The 22786-nt window shown below is 40.8% G+C and overlaps 1 protein-coding gene across 1 annotated transcript in view; it reads left to right on the top strand.

Moving 5' to 3' along the window:
• Window positions 1-6499: 6499 nt before the first annotated feature.
• Window positions 6500-22786, top strand: part of nos1apb (nitric oxide synthase 1 (neuronal) adaptor protein b) — a 34444-nt gene continuing 18157 nt past the window's right edge. Inside the window, exons 1-5 of the mRNA XM_059500967.1 lie at window positions 6500-7029; window positions 7383-7454; window positions 15407-15499; window positions 15632-15690; window positions 17111-17219. Coding sequence (XP_059356950.1) covers window positions 6925-7029; window positions 7383-7454; window positions 15407-15499; window positions 15632-15690; window positions 17111-17219 — 438 coding nt within the window. The 5' untranslated portion in view covers window positions 6500-6924. The remainder of the gene's footprint in view (window positions 7030-7382; window positions 7455-15406; window positions 15500-15631; window positions 15691-17110; window positions 17220-22786) is intronic.

The following is a 22786-nucleotide window of genomic DNA, read 5'->3' as shown; positions in this document are numbered from 1 at the left end:
AAAAGAACATTAAGGTCATACTTGTCTCTATAAATGGAGAACGTTTGATAATGATGCCTGAAATATCAAAAGCAGCATCAGTGAGGCAGACTACGAGCACATCTCATTAGTCAACAGCCCATTAAAATGCTAATTGAAAGCAAAGAGAGCAAAAAGACAGTGCAGGTTTAAATGTGAAATTATACAATGTTAATACCAACTACAAAAATCAGTTCCTTTTCAGGAACTCGAGCTGCGTCAAGCGCTTTGGGGAACGTCCCTGACGAGACCGACTCTGAATATCGTATGCAATCAGTCCATCGGAAAGGCGTGACGTCACGGGCGGGGTGACGTAGCGACCAGGAAGCTATAAAAGCATGTGCCGTGCAGCTGGCCTCACCTTCGCGTCTGTCAGCAAGTGCTCTGTGTGTGCATGTCAAAAGTCTGTCCCGTTGGTCCTATTTATTGTTGTCTGTCCCTTAGCCATTAAAAGATCGCTAAAACAGCTCAATATGCCAAAGCAAAAGCAAAAGACCAAACATATGACGGGCGATTCCGAGCCACGTTATAGATTGTGTGTTCCTCCCTGCCCTCGCTACAATACGAGCGGGGATACACACAGTCTGTGCATGGCTTGCCTGGGATCGAAGCACGCTGAGTCGGCTCTCGAGGGGGCCGACTGTCCGCATTGCGAGCGATTGCCAATGCGGACGCTTCGATCCCGGATGGCTCTCTTCGAGGAGGGAGCCTTCACCAGCGTTCCTCGCGGTGCTGGCCCCGCTTCTGCCGAGGCAGAGCGGCTGCTTCACTCGTGGGGTTCGCAGGTGGATCTATCAGAGGGAATGGAGACGGGCCAGTCCTTATCTCCTTCCTCATCTGCCAGATCTGGCGCCCAAACCCTGTGTTCGGAAGCAGGCTGGGGCTTGCCTTCATACTATGGCAGTCCTGCAAGCTTATCAAGCTGACCTGCTGAGAGATATTGATGAGGGAGAGGGGATCAAGTCTGAAGATGAAGCTGACCCTGTCAGAAATAAAAGAACGAGACAGGGTCTGCCTCCTGGACGCCCCGCTTCAAGCCTCGGGCCTGTTTGGCGACACTGTCGTCGACAGGTTCCAGGAGGCACACAAACAGGCAGCGGCGTTCCAGAGTTTCCTCCCTCGTCGCTCTCGTGGTGCATCTGGGCGGGAGATGACCACGCCACATACCGGCTCCTCACACCGGGAAGCCCTTAGTAGATTATTTAGCAGCGTGGAAGCTACTGCCAAATGTATCTCAGTGGGTCCTGCGTACAATAGAAAGAGGCTATTGCATTCAGTTCGGTCGTCCACCACCGAAGTTCAACGGGGTTACACCGACTGTGGTCGGCCCCCAGCAGGCTCTGGTTATGGAACAAGAAGTGAATACCCTTTTAAGGAAGGAGGCCATCGAGGTGGTCCCTCCTCTAGACAGGGAATCCGGGTTTTACAGCCGGTATTTCATAGTTCCAAAGAAGGATGGGGGGTTGCGTCCGATCTTAGACTTACGTCACCTGAACCGCTCAGTTATGCCACTGAAGTTCAAAATGCTCACTGTCAACCAGGTTGTAGCTCAAATCAGATCCGAGGACTGGTTTGTCACAATAGATCTCAAAGACGCATACTTCCACATATCCATCCTTCCACAACACAGGAAGTTTCTGAGGTTCGCTTTCGGGGGCAAAGCTTATCCATATCGAGTACTTCCCTTTGGCCTCGCACTCTCACCCCGCACGTTCACGAAATGTGTAGATGCGGCTCTGGTATCCCTCCGTATGCAGGGCATCCGCATTCTAAATTATATCGATGATTGGTTGATCCTAGCTCAATCAGAGCAGATGGCGGTTCGACATCGAGATGTCGTTCTCGCACACATGGGGGAGCTGGGTTTGAGACTAAACGCCAAGAAGAGTGTACTTTCTCCAGTTCAGAGAACCACCTATCTAGGCGTAGTGTGGAATTCGACCACGATGCAGGCACGTTTGTCTCCTGCTCGGACCGAGTCGATCCTCACATCAGTCGAGAGAGTCAAAGAAGGCCAGTCACTCACTGTCAAACAATTCCAGAGATTGTTAGGGCTGATGGCAGCTGCGTCCAACGTGATACCTTTTGGCCTGCTGCACATGAGACCCCTACAGTGGTGGCTCAAGTCCAAGGGCTTTTCCCCGAGGGGAAATCCACTTCGAGTTATCAAGGTCACACGGCGGTGCCTTCGTGCCTTAGACATGTGGAAGAAACCTTGGTTCTTGAATCAGGGCCCGGTGCTGGGAGCTCCTTGTCGCCGTGTAACGCTAGCGACAGACGCGTCCCTCACCGGTTGGGGTGCGGTCATGAGTGGCCACCCTGCCCGCAGTCTGTGGAGTGGTCGCCATCTGACATGGCACATCAATTGCCTAGAGATGCTAGCAGTCTATCGAGCATTGAAATATTTCCTCCCAGACCTGAGAGGTCACCATGTGTTGGTGCGCACCGACAACACATCAGTGGTCTCTTATATCAATCACCAGGGGGGTCTGCGTTCGCGCCCCTTGTACAAGCTGGCACACCAGATCCTTCTGTGGTCCCAGGGCAAACTCCTCTCGATCAGAGCAGTGTATATTCCTGGGAGATTGAATGTGGGAGCAGACATACTGTCGAGGCAGGGGCCGAGGCCCGGGGAATGGATGCTTCACCCAGAGGTGGTGAAGCAGATATGGAGAGTATTTGGCACAGCCCAGGTGGACCTCTTTGCGACTCAGGAGACATCGCAATGTCCCCTCTGGTTCTCTCTAGTTCATCCAGCTCCTCTGGGACTGGACGCTATGGTACAGACCTGGCCGAGGCTTCGTCTGTACGCTTTTCCCCCTATCGCTCTGCTCCCGGGAGTTCTGGCGAGAGTACGCCGGGACGGGGCCCGTCTACTACTAGTAGCCCCGTTCTGGCCGGGCCGAGTATGGTTCTCAGATCTAGTCTCGCTCCTCGACGGCTCTCCGTGGGAGGTACCAATCAGGGCAGACCTACTCTCACAGGCGCAGGGCACGATAATTCACCCTCGCCCGGAGTTGTGGAAGCTGTGGGTGTGCCCCCTGAGGGGGCGCAGCTGCTAGCAGCTGGTCTCTCAACCGAGGTTGTTGAGACCCTACTCCAATCCAGAGCTCCCTCTACGAGGAAACTGTACGCCCTGAAGTGGAAGCTCTTCACTTCATGGTGCAGAGACCGCCAGCTTGACCCAGCAAACTGCCCAGTTGGTACAGTTCTGGAGTTTTTACAAGCCAGGCTCTCTGCGGGGTTATCCCACTCCACCTTAAAGGTGTACGTGGCGGCCATAGCTGCTTTCCATGTCCCTTTCAATGATCAGTCAGTGGGTAGACACCCCCTAGTTACACGTTTCCTCCACGGTGCGCTGAGGCTGAGACCTCCAGTATGATCCCGTGTTCCCCCCTGGGATTTGGTTGTGGTTTTAGAGGCTCTTTGTAAAGCTCCATTCGAGCCAATACAAGATATCTCAGATAGACATCTGACACTTAAAACTGCCCTGCTACTGGCAATCACCTCAAGCTCAAGTTCCTGAAAAGAACACCCCTGCCGGCGCTTGCTTCCCTACTCGAAGCTGAGGCCAGCTGCACGGCACGTGCTTTTATAGCTTCCTGGTCGCTACGTCACCCCGCCGTGACGTCACGCCTTTCCGATGGACTGATTACATACGATATTCAGAGTCGGTCTCGTCAGGGACGTTCCCCAAAGCGCTTGACGCAGCGTCTCGTTCCTTAGAGGAACTAGGGTTACATTCATAGCCTTGGGACGTTTTTTATCATAGAAATGTACTGTTAACCACCAAGGTGGTAAAACTGCAATAAAAAAGCTACATATTGAACCAAACTTAATGTGGCCTGTCCATAAAACAGTATGAATTTGTACAATTTTTATAAAAATATGAAGGTTCACTCCCATAAACTCACCTGTAAACCTAACCTTGTGTAAGCAAGCTGTCGATAAATGTGTGAATGTAGTTTCTAAATTGATTAAAAGTATTAAGATTACTTATTCTTATACAATCTGATTACTGCTGTTGATTATACAAAGGCATATGAATGAAATTTCATATGAATTCATACAGATGAACCGCCATTCATTAGTTAAGTGAATGGTACACATGGTCATAAACACAAAGATTAAACAACATCACTTAAGACTCAAGCACTGAAATAATGTTTAAAACATAAAATAACATAAAATGTAATGCAAAACATCCAAATGTAAATAACTGTTGACAAAAAAAAAACTATTTAAATCAAATGTAATCATATTATCTGTCTCACAGCAGCTTCTGGGAAAGTCATTTCTCTGTGTTAACAGTATTTTATTTTTTTTCTGTCAAATTTACAAGCATTTTTTTAAAGTGTTTGATTACTAACAGTAACAATACTGAAAGTGCTTATAGAGAGGAAGTGGGTGTAAGAACAACATCCTGTTTCAGTTGCACCAAAAACAAAGAATTTGATCACTGACATTAGGTAGTGAAAGTCGTGACATTTGCAAAGTATGGTAAGCCATACTCAGAATTGGTGCTCTGCATTTAACCCATCCAAGTGCACACACACAGCAGTGAGAAGTGAACACACCCCCAGAGTTGGCAGTTGGCAGCTATATATCCAGCGCCCGGGGAGCACCTGGGGGTTCAGTGCTTTGCTCAAGGGCACTTCAGCCATGGGTACTGAGGGTGGAAGAGAGCACTGTTCATTAACTCTCTCCCACCTAAAACTCCTGCCAGCACCGAGACTCAAACCTGCAACCCTCTTGTTACAAGTCCAACTGGCTAACCATTAGGCCACAGCTGCCCCTGTAAAGGCATTGATTGTTGCATTGAAATTAGATGCTATAAGAAATTACTTCTTAATTTAGTTTCAAATTTCACAGGTTTGCATGCTTTATGAGGACTTCCAATAGACAATTGTTTTATACTCTACAACTGTATTTTCTATCCCCTTTCCCTAACCCCACCCCTCGCAGGAAACTTTCTGCATTTTCAGATTTTCAAAAAACTTAATTTAGTATGATTTGCAATTTGATTTCCACATGTGGGCCAAAATGATGCCCCCACAAGGTCAAAAATGATTACTATTACTATCATTGTGAGGACATTTGGTCCCTGTAATGTAGGGAATGGGAATATGCGGTATAAACACACACACACACACAAACACACACACACACACACACACACACACACACACACACAACACAACACAACAGTTAGTTTTGTTGAGAAATATTATAGTCTAATTATATTCGGTTAGTGTGTGTGTGTGTGTGTGTGTGTGTGTGTGTGTGTGTAGGCCTAAATATTGTAAACACTGAGGGCCCTATTTTAACGAACTAAATGCAAAGTGTAATGTGAACAGCACAGGTGCACTCAGGGCGTGTCCAAATCCACTTTTGCTATTTAACAGTTGGTGTTCCCCGGCGTAAAGTGCAATAAACCAATCAGAGTCTCATCTTCCCTTTAAGAGCCAGTTGCGCTCGTATATATATTTATATATTTAATTAGTCTACAAAAAAATCTTATGCATTGCAATCCTTTAATTTTTAATATTTGGCATGTTTGTGTGCTGGTGTGCGTCCCTGTGTTTAATAAGCAGCATGTACCCTCTTAACAAAGAAAAAACATTGCGCCAGACTTTAGACCAGGTTTGAGCTGTCTATTTTCAGCTCCTTAAAATAGCAATGCGCCCGCAATGCGCCTGAACACACCTCTTTTTTAGACCAGCAAGCCAATGGGCGCACAAATGAGCGCAAATGCATTTGCTAATTAAACGACGTGGCGCTGGACGGGAAAATGCGAACAGCACCAGACTGAAACTAGCAAACACAATTGCGCTGCACCTTGCGTCGCATTGCGCCGGGTGTATGATAGGGCCCTGAGACTGGTCAAAGCCCCTTAAAAACAGTCTTAATCTTATGATACACAGGGCAACTTTTTTTTAGCAATTTTGCTGGACAGCTTTTTTTGAGCAGTGCTGCTTGGGCACTTTCCCATTTAGAATGGGTAATAAATTTCGACCTGGATACTTTAGATTGGTTGTGGGCCCTGTGTCTCACCTGTTTGCCCGTTAAAGATAACATTGCCCAAACTTGCCCAGCAACATTGCTCAAAAAGTTCCCCCATGTGTCATCAGCCTAAGGATAAGCCTGTCACTTTATAGCTACTGTACACACGTAATATTACAGAACTTTTAAATTGTAACTTCTGGTTTAGCCTAAGTCAGAGTGCTTGTTTTTTTTTATGTATTAGTATGAGTGCAATGATTTTTCTACCATGCACTCATCAGCCGCCATCTTTTTAACCACAAGGTGTCAGCACTTCATAAGTATTTCCTGTCCGTTATACTGTATTTCACAGCCAGTGTGGCTTCACACAAACCCTTTTGAAATGGACGCAAATTACGAATACTAGCTACTAGGCTGAAGGTTCTTAAATGAATAATTTAATTCCTGCATAGTTTCCTCGGAAACCTTCCTATGGGAAATATTACCTCATGAACATGAATCAGGTCGCGCTAGTGTTGCCTGATAACCTTCCAATGGCGAATGATTGTCTGATGAATATTAATAGAGAAGCCTTCTCCATAGTAAGATCCATAAATTATGTTAAGGGGGAGTCTGCGCCAACGGGGACAGGTGGGATATTAATCATCATGCTGGAAATCCAGACATTGTGTTAACAGTCAGCGTACATCTTCTGAACCGTCTGCTCGGTTATTAAACAACTGAGGTCGTATTTACTCTAGATGATGCTGAATCCCTCTGCGAATGAGCATCATTGCCTTTGGACATTTACAGGACCACCGTCATCTTTCTGTGAGAAACCCCTCAGAAATCAGTGCAGCCAGGAGGCTTCAGCATGTTTTGAGTAAATAAAGGTATCGAACGCTATTTTCATACCATAAAACGATGCTGGAGAAGAGTAAATATAATCTGGTAGACGACTCAGTGGATCAGAGGATTCCTGCTGATAATGATGGACATTTCCAGCAAGGGCTCACGTTCGAGGTGAAGGTAAATAATAGACAACACCATTTTTTTATTTATTATTATTATTATATATTATTATATATTATTTTTAATGGCTCACATTTCATTAGTGAACCTGTTACCAAATCTTTGCATTATGAGTACTAAATATGCAAGTTAATTCATGTAACTATCATGTTGAAGGGATTGTAACTCCCAACTTTCATTGTAATTACTTTATTAATGTGTAATATTTACATGGATACTACTGTAATATAAGGTGCCTAACTGTAGGCTACTTCACCTGTTGCACTGGCGTGAATGCAAATCATTGAATTTTTCTCAGAATATAAGCTACAGTTCATTTTATGTCCCTTGTTTAACCTCTTCTGCCACAGTTCATTGGGAGCCTGGATATCGTGCGACCCAAAAGCAGAATTGAAATACTGGCTGCTATGAGACGAATACGGGTAAGGGTTCCGAAATCTTCATAAGGATGCAGACAGTTGAACCTTCATGAAAGAATGACGTATGAATAGCATATCTTGCACACAAATGACTGATTCACAAGTTCTACAATGATACTGTTGGTCATTAATGTACATTTTAATAATACAGCATTAATATATAGCATCTTGCATTATTACTATATATTAATACTTATATAGTGTAAAAAGAAGGAGAAGATGGATCAGTTTTCCAAAGTGCTTGTCCATGTTTTGGGTCACACAAGTAATAATAATAATAATAATAATAAATGTTCTAAAATGCTTATGATAATATTAAGGAAACAACAAAAACAATAATTGTCAACTGAAATAACTGAAACATGTCAGAATGTCTTATTCATTGTTCAGACTCAAGCTGCAAAATCTTGTGTTAAAGATTAAAAGTACAACCCGAATTCCGGAAAAGTTGGGACGTTTTTTAAATTTTAATAAAATGAAAACTAAAAGACTTTCAAATCACATGAGCCAATATTTTATTCACAATAGAACATAGATAACATAGCAAATGTTTAAACTGAGAAAGTTTACAATTTTATGCACAAAATGAGCTCATTTCAATTTTGATTTCTGCTACAGGTCTCAAAATAGTTAGGACGGGGCATGTTTACCATGGTGTAGCATCTCCTTTTATTTTCAAAACAGTTTGAAGACGTCTGGGCATTGAGGCTATGAGTTGCTGGAGTTTTGCTGTTGGAATTTGGTCCCATTCTTGCCTTATATAGATTTCCAGCTGCTGAAGAGTTCGTGGTCGTCTTTGACGTATTTTTCGTTTAATGATGCGCCAAATGTTCTCTATAGGTGAAAGATCTGGACTGCAGGCAGGCCAGGTTAGCACCCGGACTCTTCTACGACGAAGCCATGCTGTTGTTATAGCTGCAATATGTGGTTTTGCATTGTCCTGCTGAAATAAACAAGGCCTTCCCTGAAATAGACGTTGTTTGGAGGGAAGCATATGTTGCTCTAAAACCTTTATATACCTTTCAGCATTCACAGAGCCTTCCAAAACATGCAAGCTGCCCATACCGTATGCACTTATGCACCCCCATACCATCAGAGATGCTGGCTTTTGAACTGAACGCTGATAACATGCTGGAAGGTCTCCCTCCTCTTTAGCCCGGAGGACATGGCGTCTGTGATTTCCAACAAGAATGTCAAATTTGGACTCGTCTGACCATAAAACATTATTCCACTTTGAAATAGTCCATTTTAAATGAGCCTTGGCCCACAGGACACGACGGCGCTTCTGGACCATGTTCACATATGGCTTCCTTTTTGCATGATAGAGCTTTAGTTGGCATCTGCTGATGGCACGGCGGATTGTGTTTACCGACAGTGGTTTCTGAAAGTATTCCTGGGCCCATTTAGTAATGTCATTGACACAATCATGCCGATGAGTGATGCAGTGTCGTCTGAGAGCCCGAAGACAACGGGCATCCAATAAAGGTCTCCGGCCTTGTCCCTTACACACAGAGATTTCTCCAGTTTCTCTGAATCTTTTGATGATGTTATGCACTGTAGATGATGAGATTTGCAAAGCCTTTGCAATTTGACGTTGAGGAGCATTGTTTTTAAAGTTTTCCACAATTTTTTTACGCAGTCTTTCACAGATTGGAGAGCCTCTGCCCATCTTTACTTCTGAGCAGAGGTGGGGGACTCGAGTCACATGACTTGACTCGAGTCTGACTCGAGTCACAATTTTCAGGACTTGCGACTTGCTTGATTAAAGTATGAAAATGACTTGACTTGACTTTGACTTGAGAACAAGTTACTTGAGACTTGACTTGACTTGAAGTGGAAGACTCGACAATGACTTGAACTTATAATAAACAAACAGCAATAAAATTACTAAAAAAAATAGATATACTTATTGTGATGTCAGCACCACTAATCAGCGTCTGTGCCTTTAACGCTGCACAATTCAAACCGCGCCAAACATGGAAGACGGTAATGTTAGTCGAGCTCCACAAATAGTCTTGTTTGGCTATAAGGAATTTGAACTGGACCGTGCCAATAAAAAAAGATTTGCCAGATGCAAAATATGCAACGCAAAAATATCCGACACGACAACCACGACGTCAAATTTCATTCGACATTTCAAGAACCACAAGGAAAGGTAAGAAAGTCATCTCCTTCTTGTCAGTGTCACTAAGATCTATAACGATAATGTAATTAATTAATCTTTTATGTTTGGTATAATTTGGCCTTGATGCATATTATGTTTTTTTCTTATTAGAAATGTGACCATTATCATTATGATACGTTTCGTAAATAGATGTTATTTGGAATAGTTATTTGGGGTCTTTGGCTATATATAACAGTGACGTAGCGTGAATTTTGATTTTGATAGTCATCTTTAAATGAGCGGGACGCTCCATATATTAAATGTAGGCTATAATGTCTGTATTACATGTGCTCATTTTCAAGTGTTAGTGGACTGCGTGTGAAAACTAAAAAGCATTGCGCTGATACCATATTGCATGTCAGACTAACATGGAGGCGCCGATGTGATCACTAGCACCTACAAGTTTCTTTTTTTTTTTTTTTTTTTTTTGGTCATACAGACAAGAATAATTTCAGCGCAATTACATATTAGGCAGTTTTTCAGTCACAATAATTAGTTTATAAGATTATTAGTCCTTATACATGCTTAAGTTTTTCGTTCTATCAGTAACTTACAAGTATTAACACTTCTGTGTAAACATATGATAATGTGTGAATGCTGGAACCAAACTTTACGTGAATACATCAGTAAATGATCATCACTTAAATTAATTTATATTTTGATTTTCCTTAAATTACAGTATTTTAAAAAATGTAAAGAATGTTTTGCATACGAAAATAAATTTGTTTTAATGTTAACAGTTAATGTTAATGTTTACAGTTTTCCCTGATTGTTTTTTTTTTTATCCATGCAGATATGATGAATATCTCAAATCCAAGATACACTGTAGCGATCTACAGCAGCCATCCATGTCACAGTTCATTGTGCCCCAGACTACTACATATCCAGTCAACCATCCTCGACAAAAAGCCATTACAGAAGCAATAATATCTGATCTGATCATTAATTGCAACATGCCCCTGTCTATCACTGACAACAAGCACTTCATTCACTTTCTCTCCATTATGGACCCAAAATATACTGCAGTGAGCCGCAGAACCATCACCTCAAGACTTGACACTGTGGTGTCTGAGAGACAATCAAAACTAATAAGTGAAATGGCCACAGTTGAAAATCTGTCTGTCACTGTGGACATATGGTCAGACAGAAGAATGAGAGGCTACCTTGGTGTCACCGCTCACTGGATGAACACTGCAGCAGATGCTATAACTTTGAAATCTCATCTACTAGCTTGCAACCGCTTCAAGGGGTCACATACGGGAGAGAGAATTTGTGAAGAATTTGAACAAATATGTGATCAGTATAAAATCAAACAAAAGATTGATCATATAATTTGTGACAATGCACCAAATATGAAGAAGGCATTCACCACATGTTTTCCCAGTTCAGCTGAAGCAGATGAGGATGATGATGACTGCCTTGATGATGCAGAACTTTGGAATGCCCTTCCAGTGGATGAAGAGGAGAGGCTGAATGAGACCTTGACCTCCAAAAGTCAGCATAGACTACAGTGCTTTGCACACACACTACAATTGGTTGTTGGTGATGGTCTTAAAGAGACCAGGGCTGTCAGTTCGGCTCTGGCCAAAGCATCGCGGATCAGTTCTCTGCTCCACACAAGTACTTCTTTTAAGGAGGAATTTGAGAAAGAATTTGGCCAACGTGGAGTGCCTGCTTCTGTTGTTACTCGATGGAATTCGACTTTCCGACAGTTGAAGTCCTTGCTTAGCTGTGACTACCAAACTTTGTGCAAGGTCTTGGATGTTAGAGGGCACAGAGAGACTATTTTTACTCTAAGAGAGTGGGCTCAGATTAAAGAACTGGTCAATATTCTAAAGCCCTTTGCTGATGCCACTGATCTCACTCAGGGAGAGAAGGTTGTAACCATAAGTGCTGTGATTCCCTGTGTTCTCTCCCTCAACAATCACTTGGAAAATCAGAAAGAAGGAACACAATACTTGGTCAACCTAATCCACAGTCTTCAAAGATCACTGCAGAGAAGATTCAAAGGAATCTTTGTCAATGTAAACATGTCTCAGCCAGAGACCAATGAAGGAATCCTGCCATTCTCTGATCCTGTTTATGTCAAAGCAGCTGTTCTTGATCCAGCCTTTGGGGTTATGTGGATAGAGCATGATGTATTGGTTGATGACAAGCTGAAGGAGCAGTTGACCTTGGAAGTAAAAAGTAAGTTATAGGCTAATTCTATAATGAGACCCCATACTTGTAAATATTACATTTATTAGTAGTATTTTATTTATTTATTTATTTTCAGAAATTGGAAGTGCTGCATAATAAACCATTAAAAGTTTGCAATCTTGATTTAAACACCCAAGTAATCTTATTCCTAAATGACAATGTTCAAAGTACGATCACAGCAAACATTAAACTCTGCATTGGCACTGCTGCTGGCCCAGAGAAAGCAGTTATCATGTATAAGTATTAAAATGAGACATTGAATCATTTATTCAGTTTCTGACTGCTTAAAAAAATATTTAAAAGTAAATATTTTTAAATAAACTACAGCAATTAACATTTTGTCAGAACATTTAGTAAATTCTCTAGAATGTTGTGTAGGTTTATTTGTTTTTTTTACATTTTTGTGTTTTAGATCTGATTCTCCAGGAGGCAGAGCATACCAATATGGAACAGACAGGTCATGGAGATGAAGAAGAGCAAATCAAAGGTGATGAAACTGGGCTGTTCTTATACCACAAAAAGCAAAAGAAATCCACTCATTTCAGCCCTGCGGCCCAGCTCAACCATTACCTGGACAATTGTGATGGCCAGAACTGCCTTTTGTTTTGGGGAATGAACAGGGAGAAAATGACTTCACTGTTCCAAATCGCAATGAGGGTATTAGCTGTGCCTGCTTCAAGCGCACCTGTCGAACGTGTGTTCAGTCATGGGGGGATTATTATGCGGCCCCATCGTTCACAGCTTAGTGCCAATGTCTTGGCAAACCTTATTTTCTGTAAATGCAACACATTTTAGACCGTTTCAATTAAACTGAATTAGACAGATTGGATTATACATCTTAGACTCTAAATGTTTTGTGTAATCACAATTTTATTTTATTTTCAGATATTAATGTAGCACAGATATACATGTGATTCATATATATTGCAAATGCATAATGAATAAGATACATTATATGTGTTTACAATTTCATCTTTTCTTTGCAAAAAATAAATATGTATCAAAAAATGTTTTACCTCTATTTATTTTAGTATTGTGACTTGACTTGACTTGAAACTTATCAGGACTCGACTTGACTTGCTTAGGGTGAACCCTTGACTTGACTTGACTTGCTTGATTTATCTGAACTGTGACTTGAGACTTGACTCGAGACTTGATGGTTAAGACTTGAGACTTGCTTAGACTTCGCCATGTGTGACTTGTCCCCACCTCTGCTTCTGAGAGACTCTGCTTCTCTAAGACAAAGCTTTTATAGCTAATCATGTTACAGACCTGATATCAATTAACTTAATTAATCACTAGATGTTCTCCCAGCTGAATCTTTTCAAAACTGCTTGCTTTTTTAGCCATTTGTTGCCCCCGTGCCAACTTTTTTGAGACCTGTAGCAGGCATTAAATTTTAAATGAGCTAATTAAGTGGATAAAAGTGTAAAATTTCTCAGTTTAAACATTTGCTACGTTATCTATGTTCTATTGTGAATAAAATATTGGCTCATGTGATTTGAAATTCCTTTAGTTTTCATTTTATTAAAATTTAAAAAACGTCCCAACTTTTCCGGAATTCGGGTTGTATGTTCACATGCTCATTTATTTTGATTTGGGATCTAGAAATAAAATATTTTTTCTTCGTTTTGCACTATGACATGTCTTTGTAGCCATGTAACAATTCCCGGTTATTTTCAAAGCTCATAATGATTATGCATTTTGTTCTATGTAACTATCCCTGGTAGGACAACTTTATTTTCTCACACATTGTGAAAAATATAAAAGAATCCCATTTATAATTAGGTCAAGCAGGTGGTTCATGACATGTTGGAGGTTGTTTATTCTAATAATGTAGTACCAGTGGAAAGACTGTTCTTTCATGTCTTCTCTTCTCAAGGGTCCAGTATTTATGAGATTGCACCAGTGTGCTGGCAGCAGCAGAGCGGTTTAGCTTAATCGACTTTGCTCCATCAAAGAGAATATGTTTTAGTGATGTTTAGACTTATTTGCACAAGATTTCTCTTTAGGGGACTTTTCCTGTTGATAAATCAATTGATAAAGTCAGTAGTATATCATAGCGCTCAAGTTTTTTTTTTTTAGATATCACCCTCTGTTTTATGTATTTTGAGGAGAACTGAGAGCAGCCAGAGGAACAAGCTTCTTAGAAAATAGCTTGCCTAAGTGGTCCATGTTAGCATTAATCAAAGTTTGGGATGAAAGAGAGCTCTTTTAACCCAGCCACTCTTCAGTATGCCTAGTGCGTCGTCCTTTAATCTGACCCCTGTGGATTTCCTGTTTATTTCCTAGTCTTTGATTATTCATGCAGTCTGCATCTAACAGAGCGACTGTAGCAAGTCTTCCAGAAGCAATAGCATCTTTATTGGCGATATCTTGATAAATCTCAGTGCAAGTTTCCTAGACATTGATAATCACTTGAGCACCTGCCCCTTTTCCCCTTGATGGGGGATCAGCACTCTGTAGTGTTCACATCGACTCATTTTGGATACGGATAAATTGCCACATCATGCATAGACTATCTTGTCTCTGAATATAAATCTAGATTTAAATCTAGAAACCTTTACGTGAACACACCTGCCTGAATAAAGTGCAGGGGACAAATTTGCATTGTATTAAAATGTATTATTTAGTAAATATTAAAAATGCAGTTTACATAGTTCTAGACACAGCAATATAAACAAAGTGGCCTGTCCTCTTTCATTCTTGCTGTTTGATTGGGAAAAGTTTAAATGCCACCAATTGGTCTTTTAAATGTTATCTGACTAAAAACTATCCATACTTTGAAATATTTTTATTACAATATTTATTTAAAAATCATAGAGTGCCTTAAAAATTATTATTACAACACATGAAAAAAAAGGCTTTTACTGATTTTCTTATCCTCCGAATGATGCTTATAAATCCTGCTTCATTATCATTCAAAAAATGTATACATTTAGAACAGGATTAGAATAGAATTCTATTTTAAATAATACAGAAATATTTTTTCTACAACAACAACAGTAGTGTTTACAACAGCAAAACCACCATACCCTGTAAACTCAATAATCATAATAATAATAATAATATAATTAAGTTTTTAATTCCAGAGTAATTAAGAACTGCAAAGAAATTTTTTTTTAACTTTTAAACTTAAAATGGTCTTTTCTGTTCTGTGTTTCATTTTTCAAAACTGCATCACAGCATTTGCTTCTTTATCAATACAGAATCATCCATTTCGATACATGTATCAACAAGGAGCACAGCCCTATTTAAAGCCTTTTTCCATGTGCCCTTTTTATAGTTTGAGCACCTCCCCTCCAACAGTCTCTGCATGGCCCTGCTATATAGCATGTTTTATGTTCATTAAAAATCTAAATTAAAATTAAAAAATAAAAAATTACAAAATTAAAAAAAATCAAAAAACTCTGGTGGACTGTTAAAAACAAAACAGCTTGTATATATATATATATATATATATATATATATATATATATAACTACTTAATTTAGATGTTACCAGTTTTAGGTTACAATTTTTTAAGTGTAAGGTTCATGTCATGATTTATATTTTAATTAATTCAACTCGTCATATTTTGTATCATTTTCAGTATGAGTTTAAAATTAAGAACATCAAGAAGAAGAAAGTCAACCTTATTGTGTCAGTGGATGGTGTCAAGGTGTTTCTGCGGAATAAGAAAAAGGTGAGGTGTTTCTATTTTTTTCTCCTCTTAATTTTATAATAACAGTTATTTCTGATGCTGTATATTTTGTACAATTTATTCTGTATATGCAATTAATTATGAACGTATTTCTTGACTATATATTTATGTCAGAAATATGACTATAGCTGGGATGAAAGCCAAGTGACACTGGCCCAGGATCCTATTTTCAGGTAATTTAACCACAGCTTGTTTACATAGCGTTGATTACTTATTTTGCTCATGACTGCAGTGACATGGCCTGTGGGGTTTGATGACCTTTGTCATTTTGCAAGCACACACACATGTCACATCAAAATCATTTTGCTCCGTGAGCTGCAACAAAAAACTGAATGTCTTTCGAAATCCCCATAGTAACAGTCTCCAGTGCACATAAGCACACTGTTTAACAGTAACATTGTTAGTGTTAACTAGTGTCAGTACACTCTAGTCTCATTGTATTAAAGGGGTCATATGATGTTGCTAAAAAGAACATTATTTTTTGTATTTGGTGTAATGAAATGTGTTTATGCGGTTTAAGATTAAAAAACACATTATTTTACACATACTGTACATTATTGTTGCTCCTCTATGCCCTGCCTTTCTGAAACGTGTCGATTTTTACAAAGCTCATCATTCTGAAAAGCGAGGTTTGCTCTGATTTGCCAGCTTTCCAGTGCATTGTGGCCGAATATCTCAAGAGTGTGACAGAAATGTTACTCCCCTTACCATACTGTGATGCTGTATGTCCTGGCATGATTAGACAAAACCAATAAAACCCATTACAAACGAGGCGTTTGTGGGGACATAATTACGGATTATAATGATGTATACTGTCTTTTTACATGTTGCATTGCATTGCACTGTATAAACATAATACCATGTCTGCATTTTTGATCTGAGAAATGACAAAACAAGGGCTACTCTATACTGCTCAAAACCTGCGTTTGAATCATCAGTGCCAAATCCTTTACATATGGAAATGTACTCACAGGCTGTGAGTCAAAACAGCCGGCATTGCAGTCTAACGTACTCTCCCAGGATAAGGAAACATTCCTCCATAAAACGCGCTGCATGCATCCGAATATTTGGGTTGCACTGGTCTGAAAGAGTGTTGTAAATACAACTTAACCACTGATTTCTAGTCATGTTATGCAAAGCTTCCCACATCGTGACGTAGGCATGTGGGGGCGTGTTTAAACAAGGTATTTTAGGAGGGCGTGATCTAGTCTTAACTCTAATAAGGAATATCTCTTTGGGTTTGAGAATTTAGTCTTTGCGACTGTAGGGGTCTCATCCCTTCATGAACAGCTTGTAACACTCCAAAGAGAAAGGAAAACTTGAAATCACATCATATGACCCCTTTAAAACAATGTCAGTTATTACCAACATGTTTGTTCTGAAATGGATCTATTTCTAGAGTTTCTGTTTGATGCCAATGTAATGTAACACACTAGATCAAAATCTAGCGAGCACATTTAATGCATTTCTTTAATGTTTTTTGACATGTCAAAGGAACTAAGTCAGTGAAGAGCACATTGGCCTTGTTGTTGCCATGGCAATGAGACAGTTTTAAGGTCAGTTGTTGCAGCTCATCAGTCTTTTTTTTTTCAGAATATTTTACGTCTCTCATGACTCACAGGACCTGAAGATATTCAGTTACATAGCAAGAGACAAGAAAAGCAATGTGTTCCGCTGCAATGTCTTCAAATCGAAGAGAAAGGTAAACATCACCATAATACAGGAAATCCACCGGACATTTGATTATATCTGCACAAATATGTTTATAATATTGATTGATTACCCAGGAATGGAAATGGTAAAGTTGGATTTCTTAGCCCATGATTAATTCTGATGGGGATCAGATATTTAATTGTCATATTATTCATGAAATGATTTACAATAACAGGGCTCAGTACCAGTGATGGCAGACGTAGTCAGCCAGACGATGAACATTATTAACAGCAATTATTATATGATGCAGTCTCACTTGTAGCAATATTTGTTAGTTCTGTTTGTTGATTCAGGGTTAGCATCATCTGGGGTCTTCTAAGGGGTCAGCATCATCTCTTCTCAGGTGTTCTGGATCCAGACTGGAGCTTGTGTAAAAGGCAAAACAAAGAAACAAATAGAGACATCATTAGCATAGCTGCTGTTCCAACAAAGTAAAATTAATTAGTTTAACCCAAGCTAAAGAATAAGAATGCGCATTTGATCAGATACAACTGCAGTCACAATTTAAGAGATACATTATTTGAATGCTTGGCGAAAGAGATGCGTTTTTAATCTAGATTTAAACAGAGAGAGTGTGTCTGAACTCCGAACATTATCAGGAAGGCTATTCCAGAGTTTGGGAGCCAAATGTGAAAAAGCTCTACCTCCTTTAGTGGACTTTGCTATCCTAGGAACTACCAAAAGTCCAGCGTTTTGTGACCTTAGGGTGCGTGATGGGTTGTAGCGTGGTATAAGGCTAGTTAGGTACGCAGGAGCTAAACCATTTAGGGCCTTATAGGTAAGTAATGATAATTTGTAACTGATACAGAACTTAATAGGTAGCCAGTGCATAGACTGTAAAATTGAGGTAATATGATCATATTTTCTTGACCTGGAAAGGACTCTAGCCGCTGCATTGTGGACTACCTGTAGCTTGTTTATTGAAGATGCAGGACAACCACCTAGAAGTGCATTACAATAGTCCAGTCTACAGTAGAGGTCATAAATGCATGAACTAGCTTTTCTGCATCAGAAACAGGAAACATGTTTTGTATCTTGGCAATGTTTCTAAGATGGAAGAATGCAGTTTTTGAAACATGGGAAATATGATTTTCAAAAGACAAGTTGCTCTCTAATATAACAAGCTGATTTTTGACTGACGAGGAAGTAACAGTACATCCGTCTAGTTGCAAATTGTAATCTACAAGATTCTGTGTACTGTTTTTTGGTCCAATAATTAATATCTCTGTCTTATCCGAATTTAATAAGAGAAAATTATTGGTCATCCAATCTTTTACATTTTTAACACACTCTGTTAGCTTAGATAATTTAGAAGTTTCATCTGGTCTCGTTGAGATATATAGCTAAGTATCATCAGCATAACAGTTGAAACTAATTCTGTATTTTCTAATAATATTACCAAGGGGCAACATGTATATTGAAAATAGACAGGGACCTAGGACGGATCCTTGTGGCACTCCATATTTTACTGGTGATAAATGAGATGACTCCCCATTTAAATAAACAAAATGGTAGCGATCGGACAGGTAGGATCTAAACCATCTTAGAGCCTGCCCTTGAATACCTGTATAGGTTTGTAATCGATCTATGAGTATGTCATGATCTATGGTGTCGAACGCAGCACTAAGATTAAGTAAAACTAGCAATGAGATGCAGCCTTGATCTGACGCAGGAAGCAGGTCATTTGTAATTTTAACAAGTGCAGTTTCTGTGCTATGGTGGGGCCTGAAACTTTACTGAAGTTCTTCATACAGATCATTTTTTCCCAGGAAGGAGCTCAATTGAGCAGACACAACTGTTTCAAAAATTTTAGACATAAATGGAAGATTTGAAATAGTCGATAAAAAGAATATAGTGACGGAGCTCAAATGCAGTGCAAACGCCAACAACAAACAGGAAGTGTCGTCAGTCGAAGTCAGTAATGTCAGGCATGTCAGTAATGTCAGGCATGGCATAATTTTCTAGCAAAAACAGTTTTAATTACAAGTATCATTATTAATTTTTACAAGATGTTTATGAACATATACTGTCACATGTAGCTGCGGTGAAGAGCAAGACACAGGAGCAGGATTGGTAAACCACATATTTATTATAACTCTAACACAGAGAGCTCAGAGAATTAGGAAGACAACCACATTACATAGAACACACTGGACAAAGGAACCATAGAATGGGCAACATTTTACATACAGAATTAAATCAGGGTAATGAACTGGACACACTTGAACCAAATGACTAATCAAACAAGAGGGAAAACTAGGTCACGGAGCACATGGGAAGAAACATACACACACAAAAAGAGCACATACTTCTGACATTACCTCCCCCTCCTGGAAGGCACATCCCCGTGCCAATTACAATCCACAAAGGGAATGGGAGCATGGACGTTCTGGAGGCATCTATGGACAGGCTTGTACGGGATGGGAAGCCTCCAGGGTGGTATCAGTTCAGGAACCCATGGCCAACACCCCGCCCCCCCCCCCCCCCAAGAAAAAAAACAGCCTCTAGGCTGGAATCAGGCTGTGTTAAGGAACAGAGGCCCTCTCTGGCCTGAACTCGGAAACAGAAGCCCTTCTTGGGCTAGGCTCGGGATCTGTGGCCCTCCCCTTGGCCAGACGCTGGAACAGCAGCTCTCTCTGGGCTGGACGTGGACACAGAAGCCTTCCTCGGGCTAGGCTTGGGATCTGTGGCCCTCCCTGGGCCAGACATGGAAACCGCATCCCTCTCTGTGCTGGACGTGGAAACAGGTGCCCTCTCTCGGCTTGACGTGGGAAGAGGAGCCCTTTCTGGGCTTGACCGCGGATCTGAGGCCCTCCCTGGGGTGGACATGGGAACAAAATCCCTTTCTAGGCTGGACGTGGGGAAAGGAGCTCTCTCTGGGCTTGACGTGGGAACAAGATCCCTCTCTTGGAATGACGTGGGAACAGGAGCCCTCTCTGGGCTTGATTCAGGATCTGAGGCCCACACTGGGCCAGATGTGGGAACAACAGCCCTCTGGGCTGGGAGTGGGGACAGGAGCCCTCTCTGGGCTTGATGTGGGAAGAACACACCTCTCTGGGCTGGATGTGGGGAGAGGAGCTCTCTCTGGTCTTGGCGTGGTAACAGGAGCCCTCTATGGGCTTGACTCCAGATCTGAAGCACTCCCTGGGCTGGTCGTGGTAACAAAAGCCCTTTTTGGGCTTGACTCGGAATCTAAGGCCCTCCCTGGGCCAGACTTGGGAACAACAGCCCTCTCTGGGTTGGATGTGGGGAGAGGAGCCCTCTCTGGGCTTGACGTGGGAACAGGAATCCCCTCTGTTGACTCAGGGGCCAGAACCATCACTCAACTCTGGTCAGGGGCTAGAGCCGTAACTCGACTCTGGTCAGAGGCTAGAGCCACCACTCAACTCTGGTCAGGGACAAGAGCCATCACTCGACTCTTGTAAGGGGCTCGAGCCATCTCTCAACACTGGTTAGGGGCTAGAACTATCTCTTGACTTTGTTCAGGGGGTAGAGTCATCAGTCTTCTCCTCCTCATTTTCCTCTTCTGGGCTAAGGTGAAGGAGATAGCTGCTATCAACCTAGGTCTTGACTTTGGAGCAGCCAGCGGGATTGACGGCGGAGCAGCCAGCATCACAGGTGCTCTGGAGGATGGCTTTGTGGCCTGCGTTAACACTGGACTGAGGACTGGTAAAGACTTGGGTTTTGGAGACGAACAAAGGGAGGCTTTTTGAGCGCTGAGTGGAAAGACGTATACGCTTGATCTGCCACTTTGTCTCCCAGGTACATCCCAGGCTCGGGGAAGCATGGTTGGAATGGAGGGAGCAGCTCTTTGAAACAGTATTTGGAGGGTGCTGGTAGATGGTGAGCTGAAGCACCCATTTGCTTCCGGATGGGAACAGGACGACAATCCTCCACATCAACAAGGAACTCAGAGACATTTAAATCGAGGACATAATTAATAACGTCAGCTACGGGTCTATAACAATCGTCAGGAGATAGGAATCAATACAAATTATCATCATTCAGAAGCAGGCATTAACCATGATCGCTCTGGCTCACCAGATGTACAACACTCAGAAACTCCTCTACATATCACTCCAAAGGCTGTTCATCCTGTTCATACTTTGCTTGGTCCAGTTTTATGTCACGTGTGGCTGCGGTGAATAGTCCAATTCAGGAGCAGGATCGGTAAACCAAATATTTATTATAATTCTAACACAGAGAACTCAGAAAACTAGGAAGACAACCACATTACATAGACCACACTGGACAAAAGAAACAAAAAACAGATTATACTTTAAATACAGAACTAAATGAGGGTAATGAACTGGACAGACCTGAACCAAATGACTTATATAACAAGAGGGAAAACTAGGACACGAAGCACATGGGCAGAAAAAAACACACGCAAACAGTTCATGCTCCTGACACATGTGGGCCATTCTACATAATTGGTGCAAACTGCTGTCCCACAACGAAAAAACACATTTAAAACCCATTTAAAAATTCAAATCTTAGATGTTTACTAAGATCCTTCTATTATCCATCAAATCCACAATAATATGTAAATATCAGTAAGCTTAATATATATATAAAATCATAATTTATTGGGTACTTTTAATTGAGAGGTGGCTGTCCTGAACCCTATGAAGATATTTTTTTTTATTTTTAAGCATTTTATTTCATTGTGTTGTTGTTGTTGTTTTTTATATCTTTTATCATTTTTTTTAAGTGAAGTTCAAAATTATTTATTTTATATTTTCTTTATAAAATATTTAACTTTGTTTAAAACATTTCCACAATTTTTATTTTACTAACAAAACAGTGTATGTTTTAGTCCATTGACTGAGATTTTAAGTACATCTCTAAATTTATGATCAGGAAATATTCCTGTCTCCTCTCTTATTGCTTCAAGGTGTGAGTAGTTAGGTCCCATTTTTGAGTTAAATTGTTTTCAAAAGTCTGAAAGTCTGTCAAAAATGGATGTGACGGTGAGGAAATTTTCTTGGAGGCATGGCATACACCTTGATGTTAAATAAAATAAATAAATGGCACAAGGTTTAAGTAAAATCAGCAAACAATGTGGAACCAATTAAATAAGAAATATAAAAATCTTCCAGAATCACCTTAGATAAATGTCAAAAGTCAACAGGCTTTTCAAAATCCAAAATATTGCCAAACAGGTGCTTTTGCATTTCATTTCGAAACTTAATCATCTGCCATAGTCTTGTCTATCTCACCTCACTCTTCTTGTCAGTCAGCTCGACTCACTCTCCTCACTGGATAAATGAAATCTGATCTGTGATGCGACTGTCCTTCGGCAAGCTACATTGAACAGCCGCATTCAGTTTTTAATTGTAATGTCTGTTCTTTTACTGAATTAAATTATTTTTATTACTATAAAAAAATCTAAACGATGTTGGGGGTCAGTGCTGCGGTGGGCAAGTAATGTAACCGGTGTTGCGATATCACCATCATCACCATCTATCGCAACAAGCCTACTACCAAACACCTTTTTTTCTGCAATTAAGCACACTTTTTCGGGGGTTATTCCATAACATTTAGTTTTTATAT

This window comes from Carassius carassius, chromosome 20 (genome assembly GCF_963082965.1).
Source record: "Carassius carassius chromosome 20, fCarCar2.1, whole genome shotgun sequence".
Lineage (NCBI taxonomy): Eukaryota > Metazoa > Chordata > Actinopteri > Cypriniformes > Cyprinidae > Carassius > Carassius carassius.
The sequence above is the reverse complement of the archived record's forward strand: the minus strand, read 5'-3'. Positions and strand labels throughout refer to the sequence as shown.